This window comes from Mirounga leonina, unplaced genomic scaffold (assembly GCF_011800145.1).
Source record: "Mirounga leonina isolate KUSES-001 unplaced genomic scaffold, KU_Mleo_1.0 Mir_366, whole genome shotgun sequence".
Lineage (NCBI taxonomy): Eukaryota > Metazoa > Chordata > Mammalia > Carnivora > Phocidae > Mirounga > Mirounga leonina.
Genome location: NW_023270709.1, coordinates 7632278 through 7648499, shown reverse-complemented (window position 1 = coordinate 7648499; position 16222 = coordinate 7632278). Strand labels below are relative to the sequence as shown.

Sequence of the window (16222 nt, the reverse complement as noted above, 5' to 3'; positions counted from 1 at the left end):
AAAAGTGTGAAATAATAACTGGCACCATTAGCACAGTGCCGATTAAATGAAAGATAGTAAAAAAAATGTTAGGTTTTTTCCTTCCTTGTTTTTCCAGGGTGGGGGTTAACTCAGCTGAGGGCTAGAAAGGCACGATCTCCCTCATGAGTGTTAAATGCGCTATCACCCCAGCATAAGGAATCAGGCTAAGGAGCAGCTGCATCCGTGAGGGGCCTGGGCTGATTTACCATGCTCATGATTATGTTTTCACCGATCTTTTCAGTTTTTCATGTGTGTAATGCCCTTAATATCAGGTCTAGCTACCAGAGTGGTTAGCTGTACTATTAGTTGAAATTCATGGAAGGGTATTTAGGGCGAATTATCAGAGGCTGGTATGTAAATTAATGCAAAGTATCTGTAAATAGGTCTCAAATTCAAAATGCTGCCTCTTGGGAAAGAACAGTCCACACCCCAGTGGCATGCTTCCCACACTCACTACTCTGAGCATCTGACGGAGACACCGCTGCTGGGAGGGCTCACTCGGGGTCTCCCATGTGGCTGGTACGCTCCGGGCCCAGGTTTCAGAGGGAGCAGAGTGACAAGGCCATTGTCCCCAGAACACAAAGCCTTAACAAAGGTGGCAGAAGAGTGAGAAAAAGGAGGAGTCTGGCTATTTGCTCAGCAGCCCCAAGCCCAGCCAATCTCCAGTCCCTGCTGGTGCCAGTGAGTTGGGGAGAAACCTGACCTGTCCTTGATAGACCTCCAGGAGAACTTCAAAGAAGCCACTGGAGCCCTGGGGACATCAGCCATGTGGGCAAGGCTCCCTCCCCAGACTTGCCAGGATGGACCTGTGCCAGATGTTAATGATTTCATTGAGAGAAATGAAAAGTGTTGCTCCTGACAACATGTCAGGGTCCCTGCTCTAGAATCATGTGATCACTCTGTCTAGAATAAATATCCCTTCAGTTCGCAGCCTAACTTGGGCTTACCCTGGGGCTCAGCATAAGCCCTGAGTCCAGGGAGTTACACAGTTACACAGCAGGGGCAGAGTTAACTCTCCACTGGTGGTCACTTGACATAAAGCCAAGCTAAACAATCCTGGATCAAGCACCTTTGGAGCTGCTCCAGTCATATAAGGATGAGATAGGAGGTAATTTTCAGAGCAAATAATGTGCATGCACATTCTGCATTGTAAAAACACACAGGCACACAGCTTAACAAAAACACTGTACCTGTGAATGATCTCAGTAGTAGCTGAGAAGGCACCTCAACACTTCCTCCCTGACATTTGGTATTTTGAGTGTTATTTTCAAATCTGCCAATTAATCCTTCAGAATGTATCCTTTTATACTCATTTCTTTTATTATTAGTGGTGTTTAAAAGGTTTCCATATATTTTATTAAACTATCGTGCTTTTTTTTTTTTTAAAGATTTTATTTATTTATCTGACAGACAGAGAGACAGCGAGAGAGGGAACACAAACAGGGGGGGTGGGAGAAGCAGGCTTCCCACTGAGCAGGGAGCCCGATGCAGGGCTTCATCCCAGGACCCTGGGATCATGACCTGAGCCGAAGGCAGACGCTTAACGACTGAGCCACCCAGGCTCAGTCTTTTTTTTTACTTTTTTTAAATTGACAATGTTTGACATTTTTAAAACTACAGTGATGATTGCTTTATAACCATTTTGTTCATCACATATACTGCAAATATGTTGCTTGTCTATTCTATAGATATATAGAGAAATATTTGGTCATTTCCACCTCGTCCTTTTTTATGGTGCTTGATAAAAAAAAAAGTAATCATTTGAAAAATCTGATCACTAAGCATAAATCATACTACCTTCCTAAACAAGTAGAAAATTTTTTTCATGGCTACACTGAAAATACATGCAGAATACTTCTGATAGTTTGTTTTAGGAACCTGTTATTTGAGCTGTTAAGATTATGCTACATGACATAAACCACCAGAAATGCTTGTGGCCCCTGCTCTTCAGCAACTGAGTGATCCCTTGCACTCCTGACACTTGGAGGAAGCTGGACACTGCTGCATCAGGCCCCTGACAGGAAGGCAGACAAAACACATGGGATCATGCCAGTCCTGCCTGCAACCCGATGGCAGAGTGGGCAGCACTCAGCATACCCATTAGGAAGAAAAATTAATAATGCACCACTCTGGCAATTTCTTTAGCTGCTGTATTCGAGCTGGAAATAGATTTGCTTCAAGTGGTCTGGCACGCAGTATGCCAGCAATTCCTCTCCCCTTTGACAAAGGAAAAATAAAAACAACAGACTTTAAAATGTCGCCCAGAGCTGCCAGCTTACAAGGGTATGAGATATACAAGAGGAACTGATATGCTATGTATCTATAGAATAGACAAGCAACATACATTCTTTTTAACATAGAAAGACTCAACAAAATTAAAAGGAACATGTTTAAAAGTAAAAGCCATTTTTGAAAAATGCTCAGATTTCTCGGGCTCTACACCCACAAGGTGCATGGGAAGTACAGGGAGCCAGATGTTTGCAGGTGCTTGCTAACAACCCCCTCCCCGCAGCAAGATGGCAGGTCTTCCCACGTGACAATCTAAGGAGGCAGGGACGTGACAAAGGAAGTATGTGGTCGGTTCTCAGTGGAAAGCCCGTGTGACTCCCCGTCAACTGAACACGGTAGCCTTTGGGCTCGTCTTCCCGGTAGCAGGAGTGCAGCTCAGGGGCTGCAAGCCAAGCCGGGAAGGCAGAGGAAAGCCTAGCTGCCACCATTTGTGACACTGAGCTGTTAGAGGAAACAGCTCGATTTCCCCAACACTGTGTGCACACGGTTTATCACGTACCTATGTTTGGGGCCCCTGAGTGGGCACTCTTCATACACCGGTCAATGGAAATTCATTCCACCAAAATGGCTCAACTGCTCCTTCACCAGTATGTTCAAAACATGGGCAAGTCGCCGACCAAGAGCTGAGAAAGGGGAGGGATGATGCCTGAGAGCTGGGAGGGTCCATACGCTCACGGAACAGTGCGGGCAACTGTAGCAAACCCCTTGGTGGAAAATCGTCATCTCCTCCCTGCAGTTATCCCTGAGAAGAGGAGTGACTGGCAGGCAGGGGAAGGGAAAGTAGAATAGATTATAAATTAATTGGTACAGAGAGCAAATCCCAGAAGCTGCCTATTAGTGTCCAGCAGGTAAGATGGATACGCATTATCCTGGCTCTTTTCTGAGCAATTTCCCGCCCGGGGCACTGGGAGCTGCTATCACTGCAGAACCAGGGCCAGCCGTGGAAAATCCTTGGTGAGGGCAGCTTCCTGCCTGCCCTTCCCTAAGGCCCAGCAGTACCGAGCCCTCCACCAGCCTGGTCACTCCTCTCTGGCCTCCAGGAGGCTGGCAGGGAATCTTGGTAAGAGTCTGGGTGGCCGTTGCTTTCCATCCTAGATCATCGTATCGTAACAGAAACTCCTGATGAAAAGTCTGTGAGACTTAAAAGCCTAACTCACCACTTATGTAATTTGGGGTATAAGGAAAACAGCAGGAGGTCTTTTGAGCATCTCTTAGAACATTACAGAAAAATAACCCCACCTTCGTAAGACCAAGCCTTGGTACCTCTACTGCACAAAGCAGAATAAGTCCAAGATGGCATGAAAGGTTGTAATACACACTATCCTGTCCATCATAACTATGTCACTTTACATGACCCAGTGGGTGTTTAAAATAAGCATTAGAACATAAAGAAAAACTTTCTTGTCAACAAAACCAAAAGACAACCGACAGAATGGGAGAAGATATTTGCAAATGACATATCAGATAAAGGGCTAGTATCCAAAATCTATAAAGAACTCATCAAACTCAACACCCAAAGAACAAAGAATCCAATCAAGAAATGGGCAGAAGACATGAACAGACATTTTTCCAAAGAAGACATCCAAATGGCCAACAGACACATGAAAAAGTGTTCAACATCGCTCGGCATCAGGGAAATCCAAATCAAAACCTCAATGAGATACCACCTCACACCAGTCAGAATGGCTAAAATTAACAAGTCAGGAAATGACAGATGTTGGCGGGGATGTGGAGAAAGTTGGTGGGAATGCAAGCTGGTGCAGCCACTCTGGAAAACAGTATGGAGGTTCCTCAAAAAGTTGAAAATAGAGCTACCATACGATCCAGCAATTGCACTACTGGGTATTTACCCCAAAGATACAAATGTAGGGATCCGAAGGGGTATGTGCACCCTGATGCTTATAGCAGCAATGTCCACAACAGCCAAACTATGGAAAGAGCCAAGATGTCTATCAATAAATGAATGGATAAAGATGATGTGGTATATACACACACACACACACACACACACTGGAATATTATGCAGCCATCAAAAGGAATGAGATCTTGCCATTTGCAACGACATGGATAGAACTGGAGAATGTTATGCTGAGCGAAATAAGTCAATCAGAGAAAGACAAGTATCATATGACCTCACTGATATGAGGAGTTCTTAATCTCAGGAAACAAACTGAGGGTTGCTGGAGGGGTGGGGGGTGGGAGGGATGGGGTGGCTGGGTGATAGACACTGGGGAGGGTATGTGCTATGGTGAGCGCTGTGAATTGTGCAAGACTGTTGAATCACAGATCTGTACCTCTGAAACAAATAACAAATAATACATTATATGTTTTAAAAAAAGAAGAAGAAGAAGAAGAAGATAGCAGGAGGGGAAGAAAAAAAAAAGGAAAAGAAACACTTTCTTTATAAGGAAAATATTACAGTTTAGAGGAAAAATTTCTAGAATTTTTACATCTATGATAATGAAATTATATGCTATATTGTATTCCTGTGGGTATATCATCAGCACCTCCATAATAAACGTTTATTTTACAGCTCTAAAAACACAGATGCTTTAAAAAACAAAACAAAGCAAAATAAAAAACCCCATCTAGAAACACAGACTTATTGTTGTCCTAAGCTAATAAAAGTAGTAATGCCCCAGTGCCCTTTAACGAAAAAGCTTTCAGGGGCGCCTGGCTGGCTCAGTAGGTTAAGCGTCTGCCTTTGGCTCAGGTCATGATCCCAGGGTCCTGGTATCTAGTTCCGCGTTGGGCTCCCTGTTCAGCAAGGAGCCTGCTTCTCCCCTGCTTGTACTCCCTCTCTCTCTCAAGTAAATAAAATCTTAAAAAAAAATAAAAAGGAAAAACTTTCAAACAAAATAAGAACTTTTGGTAGGGATTAGAGAAGATGGGAACTTCCACATATAAAAGAATAGAACTAACCCACAGTAATCAAGATTTTGATTAATTACACAGGAGCTTATTCAGTTGAACAGGAATACTCACTTGGAAATCAAACTCCCATATCATCCCCGGGGGGAGCATTTCTGGAAATTTCCCTCTCACCACAAGTTTTTATCTTCCAATATAGACAAAAGGCAAAATAAACCAGGACCCACGGCAGACAGAGGAAGAGGAGTCCTGGCTGGGACAGCACTAAGAGGGCCTGGATGTCGCATTTCCAGGAGCCCCACTGGATGAGGGCTTCCACCAGAACCCTCCTCCCACTCAACAAGAGCCCTCACGGACAGTTAGCTTACCTCCCCACCCCATCAAAACCAAAACAAAACCAAGAAAAAAACATACCTTAAGGCTTTAGTTTCCCATTGAAAGCAGGCAAATCATCCAATTGTAAATTCTAACAATGGAAAAACAAATCTACTTGCTAGCTGGCAAAACCAGTACTCTTTAATGAGAACATGCTCTATGCTCCACAATCTCAACAGGAATACCCATTGTTCAATGTGCTATATAATCAACTTCCCTATGCACAGGCAAACATGCATTGTTTCTACAAAAGAGGGATTATACTCTACACTTTTATTATCTGTTTTTAAATACCCAGTGTTACTGCAACCATTTTACAAGTTGGTTCAAACAATTCCAATGGCTACATAATATTAAATCAAAAGAACATATTATCATTTATTTCATCATTTTCCTATAGGACACTCAGATTGTGTCCCATGTAATTTTGTATTTATTTATATGATTATTTGATGAACGTTTGACTCAACAGATTGCAAACATTTCTGTTTGTATTTTGTGACCATTATATTCTCATTACATACCCATACTTGAAATATGCTAGGTAGACTATAGCATCAGATGAATAAATGAATGAACCTAGCCTTTGTTCCTTGCTTCGTATCAGCCTCATTCAGAAAACATTCCTGATCCATCTCAGCTACACACAGCATTCCATCTCTCTTCTGAAATGCCCAGTAGTTCTTTTTTTGTAACAACATTGCAGAGAAAAGAGAAAAAAATACTATTTGGTGAGCACGGTTACAGACACTGCGATAATCATATTCAAGAAGAAAGTCTGTGCCAAAAAAGGTTGCACCTCTGGCAAAGGACACGCCGAAAACCTACCAATAAATTTTCCAGAACTTTTCAGTGGCCTCACCAAGCAGTCAGACTGGAAAAAGCTCAGGCCCCACCCTGAAAGAGATCTCTGAGCCCTACACCTGGGGACGGTCTGAGAGGACAGTGGCCAGGAGCACCCTACAGCTCAAGAGGATCTGCCATTGTGGCTGAAGCCGGGCCAGGGAGGTGTAAGCTCACCTTTCTAGCTCCTCTACGAATTTAGGCACATGGTAGCTACCCAATAAATATAGTTGTTTGACAAATACTTATTATACATATTATTATAGCTTCTAACATCCCATCAGGAGTCAAAACATTAACTACTTGGATACATTAATTGGTACATTAATAGAAAAGGACTGGGCTAGGGAGAGAGGCTCTCCAACTCAACAAGTAAACTTTAAATATACAAAAGATGTTCAGCCTAAAGTCATCAGTCCACATTTGCTCTCTAACTCAGAAGGTTTTGGTGTGAGGCAGAAGAGCAGGTTTAAAACTGGAAGATGCTCCTCCAAAAGCTGTAACATCAAGGCGGCCAACTTGCATGCCAAAGGGCTTACAAGACACCATCCCTCCTGTAAATAGGATTCCATACACCCTTAGTGTTTCCAACATCGGACAGCTTCATTTTTCTTTCACATTTTCAAGGCAGTATTTGTACTCAGGACCATGTCCTGCTGCGAAGATTGGAGACAAATTAATTCACAAGGAGCTCTGAAAAGTGCTATACAAAGTGGCTGGTTGTCTCATCTCTCATACGACTGAATTATCCATTTAAGACACACAGTATAACCAACTTCAAAAGAATGGCAAATCTGGGACTCTGGCACCCCCAGATCTGAGCCACGGGAGCCACAGAGTACTGGGTAGAGAGCACTAGCTAGGATAGGAGCTCTGCCACTCGCCCCCTCCGTGCTATCAACAAGCTGCTTACCCTCCCTCAGCATTCACTTCCCAATTTGCTAAATGGACATCCGTGGCTAAAATGAATTAGGAAGGCAGAGAAAGTCTTCGGACAACATACAGCAAGTGCTGTTACTTGTCAGTGTTAATATCATTGCTGAATAATCTGCTCAAGGCAGTGACAACCCTATATTATCTAAGACAAACACACATGAGACCCATTCAAATCAGTAATCACCTCCTACAGTTCATCATCAAAAGAAACTCAGAAAGTAAGATAGTAAGTGCTTACCCATTAATACTTGTGTTTCTTTCTACAGAACCATCTCCCCTCACCACAAACATGGCAGAGGGAGGGAGAGAAGCAGGGGAAGGGAGAAAGGCTCCAAGTACAGGTAATCTCTGAAGTTTCACCAGGTATAGGTCGAGGGGCTGGCCTCTCCACTCCCCAGAGGGCCCCTGGCAATCCCATCAACTTGACCATCACAGTTATTTTGTCCTCCATGCTTCTGAATGCCGTGGGAGTGCCAGGCAGCTTTAACGCCACAGCACTTTGCACACCTCCATCCTCCATTGGACAAAGTCCTCTGAGCCGGCCAGGCCATACACATACAGCTGGGAAAAGGTGATTCAGCCTAAGGCTCCACCACCATTGCTGGTACTGGGGGGGGGGGGGGGGGGGGGGTGAGGAGACCACAGGGAAAAAGTAGGAGAGCTGTGTTCAGGTGGTAGTCTTCATCTCCTGACTAGGCAGAGACTTACAGTCCCTTTGTCTATTCTGCTGGCTTCCACCCAGACTCCTGGTCCTCAGGCCACTGATTTACTGTCTTAGAGAACAAAATAAAGGTGGGAATGACAGTACTCTGCTGTTTGGGTTGACAGAGACGCTAGCCTCTACCTCACAGGATGGAGAAGGACAACACCGTTGGTGGGATCAGCTGTAGGCAGGGACTTCATTATGACAGAATGCCCTCCAGCACCTAGGGTGTCTTAGTAGCCCAAAGCCAGCAGATGGTCATTAATTCTTGATGCTTCAGGCCCATCACTGAGTCGTGGATCTCTTCCTACTTGTAGCCCATGGACAGCATTAACTCAGGCTGCCAGGGATCCTTGTAGTCAGGGAGAGCTCAATGTATAGCAGCTTCAGTTCCTCTTCAGGGCCCATGTTTATCCACGGGTCTCTCATGATTTCCTCTAAAATGCCTCGTCACTGTGGTTGTGGATCAGGAATTTCTTAAGCAGGTTTTCAGTGTCTATGGACATGAAGAAAGAAAAGTCGTGTATTCCACACGATACCCATTCCCACAGTCTTTGAATTCCGATCCCTCAAAAGGCAGGAAACTGATGACCATCATAAAAAGGGATGACTTCAATGCTCCACACATCCACAGAGGTGGCATAATAATTATGGCTCCATAAGAATTCCAGGGAATAAGGTGGTGTCTGCCACAGAAGGTATTCAGCTTATTGACGATGGTGAACATGTCATACCAAAGCCAATCCGCAACCTGGACATCAAAAAAGCAGGTTCTCTGGCTCTAGGTCCCTGTGGACAATACGCTTCTGGTGGAAGCAGCACTGTACCATGGACACTCTCCAGAAAAATTTGCTACAAGCCTCTTTCTCATGTGGCCATGGTGCACTAGATAATCAAACATCCGCTAGCATATATCCTGACCAGGTAGAATGTTCGTGGGTCAAGATCATCTCAAACGGTTTCACATTATTAGGGTAATTAAAGACCTTCATGCTTTGGACTTCAAGGAATAGTCTCTGGAAGCTGTAAAATCTCTGCTGACTCCTATTAATGACCTTCACAGCCACTTTTGTTCCATAATGTGCCGAGTCAACATGACCTTGATAAAGCTGCCCTGCCCAATGGTCTTAAGGAGCTGGTAACTGTCGATATGTATGTCCGCATCAGTATGGATTGCTGCAAAGCTCTGCAGCATGGTAACTTGCTAACTACACCAACAATACTAGCTACCAATATCAACTAAAAACAAAAGAAAAAATAATAAAGAAAAAATTGGAAAAACATAAAAAAGAAAATAAGAGAATTGAAAAAAATAAGGAAAATCTTTAAAAAATGAGAACAAATGAAAGTAAAAGAATTTAAAAAAGGGAATACCTTTAAAGAATTACAGAATAAGAATATGAAAAAAAAAAAAAGAGAGAGAAAAAGAACAAACAAAATAGACAAAAGCCAAAAAGGCAAAAAGCTAACTGTGGTCAACATCCCTAAGGTCACCAAAAATCTGCTTCTTCCGTAAAAGAACCCAAGCCTTTGGCAGAGCCACGGACTCCTGCAGGTACTTAGAGTTCCCTAACAATGGTTCCTTATGAGGTCATAGCAAGAAATGCACCAATCATGAATGGGGATAATCCACAGTGCTTTCTTTCTCACATTTGTCTCAAGACTGCCCCCCTGGAGGGGGAGTACCCCAAAAGATGTTTTTGTTTATCTAGTTGATAGCCATCAATATTAACTTTATGAAAATTTAAAACAACTAGGATGTTTCAGTGGCCCTTTCATTTCCAGTTTGAAAAGCTATAATAATGCTTGGCTTTTAAAGAGCTCATATGTCTACACTTAATATATTCAATTCTTTTTTTCTTTAAGCTCTGAGTGATCTCAAAATGATGCCACAATAACCGGCAGGATGATACTCTAATGAAAATTTCTGTGGCATAAGACACAATAAGGTGCATTATTAATATACAGAAAGTCAAAGGGAACAAGACTTTCACTATATTTTCATTTGTTATTTGCAGTTTTGCCCAGAGTCTTTGGAAATTCCTATCTGAGCCAGAGACCTTGCTATGTCCATTTCAGTAATCTTTAAATGCAGAGGTTGCAGCTGTGGGTTGAGAAAGTTACTCGCTTTTCTAAGCCAACAAGCCAGAAAACTCCATGTCTGTATTATTCAGCAGGGGTGCAGGCATGGGTGCTGGGTGCTGGGCATGGCACCTGTGCCTCAGGGGAGGGAAGTGAGAAGCCCCTTCATTTATTCCTTCTCTGTCCTCCTCCTATTTTCTGTACATCCAAGTTTCTGACCTGTATCATTTTCCTCCTCTCTGAAGAACTTCTAACACTTCTTGACAGGCAAAATTTACTAGTGGAAAGTTCCTTCAATTTTTATTTGTCTGTGAAATTCTTTCTTTCTACTTCACTTTTGCGGGGTAATTTTACTAGATAAAGGCATGCCTTGAAGATATTGTGAGTTTAGTTCCAGACTACCACAATAAAGTGAATCTTGTTATAAAATGAGTCAAATGCATTTTTGGGTTTTCCACTGCATAAAAAAGCTATGTTTACATTATATTGTAGTCTCTTAAGTGTCTAATAGCATTATGTCTGAAAAACAATGTACATGACCTATTTAAAAAAGACTTTATTGCTAAAACAAAACAAAACAAAAAAACACTGACCTTCATCTGATCTTTCAGCAAGTCCTAATCTCTTTGCTGGTGGAGGGTCTTATCTCCATGTTGATGGCTGCTGATTGTTCAGGGGGGTGGCTGAAGGTGGGGTGGCTGTGGCAATTTCTGAAATAAGACATCGATGAAGTCAGCCACACCTATTGACTCCTTTCCAGAACAATTTCTCTGTAGCTTGTGATGCTGTCTGATAGCATTTTACCTACAGAACTTCTTTCAAATTGGAGTCCATTCTCTCACCCTCTGCCGCTGCTTGATCAACTAAGTTACATCATATTCTAAGTCCTCTGTTGCCTTCTCAACAGTCTTCACGGTATCTTCCTCGGAGTAGATGCCATGTCAGGAAACCACTTTCTTTGTTCATCTGTACGAAGCAATTCCTCATCCATTCAAGTTTATTGTGAGATGGCAGCAATTCAGCCCCATCTTCAGGCTCTACTTCTAATTCTAGTTTTCTTGCTGTTTCCACTACATCTGCAGTTCCTTCCTCCGCTGGAGTCCTGAGTCCTCAAAGTCAGCCATGAAGGTGGGAATCAACTTCTTCCAAACTCCTGCTCCTGTGGATATTTTGACCTCTTCCCATGAATCACCAGTGTCCTGAATCTAGAAAGGTGAATCGTTTCCAGAAAGTTTTCAGTTGACTTTGCCCAGCTCCATCAGAGGAATCACTATCTGGCAGCTCTAGCCTTATGAAACATATTTCTTAAATAATAAGACTTGAAAGTTGAAATGACTCCTTGATTCGTTTGCCACAAAATGGATGCTGTGTTAGCAGGCATGAAGACAACATTCATCTTATTGGACATCTGCATCAGAGGTCCTGGGTGACCAGGTACATTGTCAATGAGCAGGAATATTTTGAAGGCAATCTTTTTTTTTTTTTTTTTTTTTTTTTTCCCTGAACAGTAGTTCTCAACAGTGGGCTTTAAATTTAAATATTCAGTAAACCATGTTGTCAACAGATGTGCTACTATCCAGGTTTTGTTGTTCCATTTAGAGCACAGGCGGAATAGTTTAGCATAATTCTTAAGAGCCCAGGGTTCTGAAATGGCAAATGAGCATTGGCTTCAACTTCAAGTCACCAGCTGCATTAGCCCCTAACAAGAGAGTCAGCCTATCCTTTGAAGCATTGAAGGCAGGAGCTGACTTCTCTCTAGCTATGAAAGTCCTAGATGGCATCTTCCAATAGAAGGCCGTTTTGTCTACACTAAAAACCTGCTGTTTAGTGCAGCCACCTTCATTAATTACCTTAGCTAGATCTTTCAGATAACCTACTGCAATTTCTACCTTAGCCCTGCTACTTCACCTTGCACTTTGATATTACAAATATGGGTTCTTTCCTTAAACTTCACGAACCAACGTCTGTTAACTTCAAACTTTTCTCCAGCAAATTCCTTACCTCTCTCAGCCTTCACAGAGTTGAACAGAGTTAGGACCTGGGTCTGGCTTAAGGGAATGTTGTGGCTGGCTTAATCTTCTATCCAGACCACTAAAACTTTCTCCATATCAGTTATCAGGCTGTTTTTGCTTTCTTATTCATGTGTTCACCTGAGTAGCACTTTTAATTTCTTTTAAGAACCCTTCCTTTGCATTCACAACTTGGCTAACTGTTTGGTGCAAGTGGCCCAGCTTTTGGCCTGTCTCGGCATTCGACATGCCTTCATCACTAAGCTTAATCATTTCTAGCTTTTGATTTAAGGTGAGGGATGTGCCACCTTTCCTTTCAGTTGAACACTTAGAAGCCACGATAGGGTGACCGGCCTACTTTCAATATTGTTGTGTCTCAGGGAATAGAGAGGTCAACGGAGAGGGGGGGAACAGCTGGTCAGTGGAGCAACCAGAATATATACAGTATTTATCAATTCAGTTCACCTTCCTACATAGGCACAGTTTGTGGCACCTCAAAATAATTACAAGAATAACTTCAAAGATCACTGGTCACAGATCACCAAAACAAATACAATAATCATGGAAAAGTTTGAAATATTGTGAAGATTAGAAAATGTGACACAGAAACATGAAGAGAAAATGCTGTTAGAAAAATGGCACTGAGAGACTTGTTTGATGCAGGATTGCCACAAACCTAAAATTTGCAAAACACACAACATCTGCAAAATTCAGTAAAGCAAAGCACAATAAAATGAGATATGCTTGTACAGACTTTTAGGTTGGTTGTTTTTCTGATTTTTTTTACATGGTTCCTGAATAAAATCTGATGTAATTCTTATCCTTGAGCTTATATGGGTAAGGTGTTTACATCCTCTGGCTTTACTCAAGATTTTCTCTTTCTTTAGTTTTCTGCAGTTTTAATATGATCTATCTATGTGCAGATTTTTTGCAATTTGCCTGCATAGTGTTCTCTGAGCTTCCTGAATTTGTGGTTTGATGTCTATCATCCATTTGGGAAAATTGCTCAGCCATTATCACTTCAAAAATTTCTTTTTTTCCTCTTTCTTCTCCTTTTGGTATTACCAATACCCACATTTTATATTTTAATTGTCCTACAGTTCTTAAACATTCTGTTCTGGTATTTTTTATTCTTTTTTCCTTTTGTGGAAGTTTCTCTTGATGAATCTACATATTCATTGACTGTTTCCTTGGCCCAGTCCAGCCTACTGATGAACCAAAAGCCAATTTTCATTTCTGTTACAGTGTTTCTCATTTCTAGCATTAATTTTGATTCTTCCCGGAGTTTCCATCTCTCTGCTTACATCTATCTGTTCTTGAATTTTGTCCACTTTTTCTATTAGAACCCTTAGCGTATTATACTTATTTTAAATGCTCAGTCTGACGATTCAAAAATCTCTTCCCTGACTGTGGTTCTGATGCTTCATTTGTCTCTTTAAACTGTTTTTCCTTTTAGCATGCCTTGTAATTTTTTGTTAAAAGGCAGGCGTGATGTATTGTGTTAAAGGAACTGAGGCCTTTAGTGTGAGGTTTTATGTGTATCTGGCTAGGAGGTAGGCTATGTTTACTGTTAGTTTTAGGCGTCAAGAGGCTAAAACTTCTTCTACTGTCCCTGTTTTAGTCTTCCCTGTTGCCTTTGGCTTTCTCTTACATAGGGTCTGAGTCTTGCTGTTGATAATCCCTTGTTTATTATCCAGGTCCATGACTGATGTGGTGGTAAGGTGTTGGAGGAAGGGAAGCCCTCTATAGTGCTTTGATTAGGTCTCAGTCTTTTAGGGAGACTGTGCCCCTGGACTGTGACTTTCAAGTGTGACTCACCTTTCTTTTCCCCGCCTCAAGTGAGACCAAAAGTGTAGAAGGAGCTGGAATTGGGTACTTCCCATCCCCCAACTCAGTTAGTTACATTCTGGTAAACTCCAGGTCTGTTAAAGCTTTAGTAAAATAGTTCCTTTTAGGGCAGGCTTTTGTTAAGGAGAACAGAATGCTCTGGATAAATTTCAAAATGGTTTCTTTTCCCCTCCCACTGCCAGAAACAGGAGAGGATTTTTCAGAGACTCTGGTGGGGCTCCTGGAAGTAAAATTCAGGAAAGCATAAAGCCCTTCCCCCACCAGTATAGGGCCCGAGTAGTTTTGAACTCTCAGGTTTGTGCACATCAAGCCTCTAGCAATTCACCTGTTATAGTTTAACTGTTCCTACCAGTCCTGGTGGGGGCAGGGGGAGAAGGGCGGGTCAGGGAAGGGGGGCTCTCCTCCAGGACTTCTGCTTCGGGTAAACTGTGATTCTTGGTATGCACTCTTCTCTCCATGTCTTGGGGCAGCAGTTTGCCCCTGTAACCTTGATTCCCTGATGGATCTGAGAAGAGTCATTGGTTTTCAAGTTGCTGAGCTTATTTTCTCATTGTCAGGACAGGGATGTGGACATCTAAGGTCTTTACATGTTGTCCCATTAATTTTTTAGTTTACTAATGTGTCATTTTGGTGATACTGTAGTCCTATTTACAATGTTCAAAACTACAGAAATCTATGTTTATTTCAAGTATTTTGCTTATAACATGCTACATGGAAATACTGTTTGCACACAGGAAAAACACCCTCAGCACATACGAGTGTTCAGAAACGTAGCTAATCCTTCCCAAGGTGCCACTCACCCTAGATGAATCTTGCACAGTACATCTGACATTTAAAAATCTCTCTGTTTGGATTACAACGATCTTTTCTTTATAAATAACTTCTAAAGCCAGATGTCAGCCAACACGAATACAGCTCCAAGAGTCAGTGAAGGCTGCCAGTTAAGCGTCTGGATAGCCACCAGCACCCCTCTCCGTAATGAAGCCCTAGCAGATGACAGAATGAGCACCAGCAGTATACCCTGCTTTACATCCCGTGCACAACTCATTTGTTGATGCCCTGCAAGGTGGCAGGAGGCAAATGGTTTCATTCCACATGAAGCAGGTTCCTATATGGTTGTTTATCATGGTCATTTGCCTCTGAACATGCATTTATAACCAGCCCATCACAAATGTGTTAGGTATTCGGGTGCCCTCTGTTCCCCTCTTCTCTAAAAATCATTCTACTCTTTAGAAACAAAACAAATTCTTTTCAGAATAATACACTGCCAACAATATATCTTGATGCTTTGGAAAACACATGTTTTGTTACTGGTATATCATTCTTTCTTTGAAACATGGGGAGAGCTATTACTTCACCGCAAATACTTAATGTTAAGGTCTTACTATTTTTCAAATTGTGGACTGTTTTTTTTTTTCTCCAAATTATATTTTCATAATTTCTCTCAGCTCCATCTTCTCACCAGGAAATGAATTTCCCATCTAACTCTATTATAATTTCTGGCTTGAAAACTTATTTACCTAGGTAAATCTATAATGGATATCATTTATATATAATTTATGACTTTAGAATCACATTCATGTCAACAGACCAAAATGTCACACATAGGGTTTGATTTCACTATGGGGTTCTGCAGGTGCTGTGTGCACGGAAAGAGATGAGACAACTATTCACAAAAGCTGTGGTAAGGGGGACAGGTCAGACAGCACATGTATACAAACAAATACCTTGTGTGACATTGTCCAGCATTATGTAGGGGTCTTAACCCTTTTTAATGCTTTACCAGGATTCTCATAACAATATTAGTTAATTCTCTAATATCCAGGCAGGCTGTTTCTTAACCCAAAATATTATTCCTAAAATCCAAGTCACTTAAACGAACATAGAAACCTTACATTATGAAAGATTCCTAAAGCACCTCTTTTCAAAGCCAAGAACCCATTAGCAAAATTATCAACCACCAATTATCTCCACCCACAATTTGCCAGCTTTGTCATTTCAGATTTCTGTATATCAGATTTTCTTGAAATAGAGCACAACTGAACTTCTGTTACATAGATTGTACTTCTTTCTCAAAGAAATCCAGATTGCTATATAAAATTTGCCTCAAAAATTCTCCAAAAACGTTTTGGATAAAAGTAATATAAATTCAGGGGCGCCTGGATGGCTCAGTTGGTTAAGCGACTGCCTTCAGCTCAGGTCGTGATCCTGGAGTCCCAGGATCGAGTCCCGCATCGGGCTCCCT

At 41.9% G+C, this 16222-nt stretch overlaps 1 protein-coding gene across 10 annotated transcripts in view; it reads right to left on the bottom strand.

Annotated features, from left to right (window-relative positions):
• Positions 1–16222, bottom strand: part of FARS2 (phenylalanyl-tRNA synthetase 2, mitochondrial) — a 616343-nt gene that overhangs the window by 529829 nt on the left and 70292 nt on the right. Inside the window, exon 1 of one of the 10 annotated variants that reach the window (XM_035030781.1) lies at positions 10714–11612. The exons of 8 other annotated variants lie outside the window; for them this stretch is intronic. Coding sequence is in view for 1 of the 2 variants with exons in the window: in XM_035030776.1 (XP_034886667.1) it covers positions 7574–7577 (4 nt within the window). In the remaining variant the exon portion in view is untranslated. Of the gene's footprint in view, positions 1–7573; positions 7904–10713; positions 11613–16222 lie in introns of those variants that run through there. One more of the 10 variants, XM_035030776.1, reaches the window with a different exon arrangement.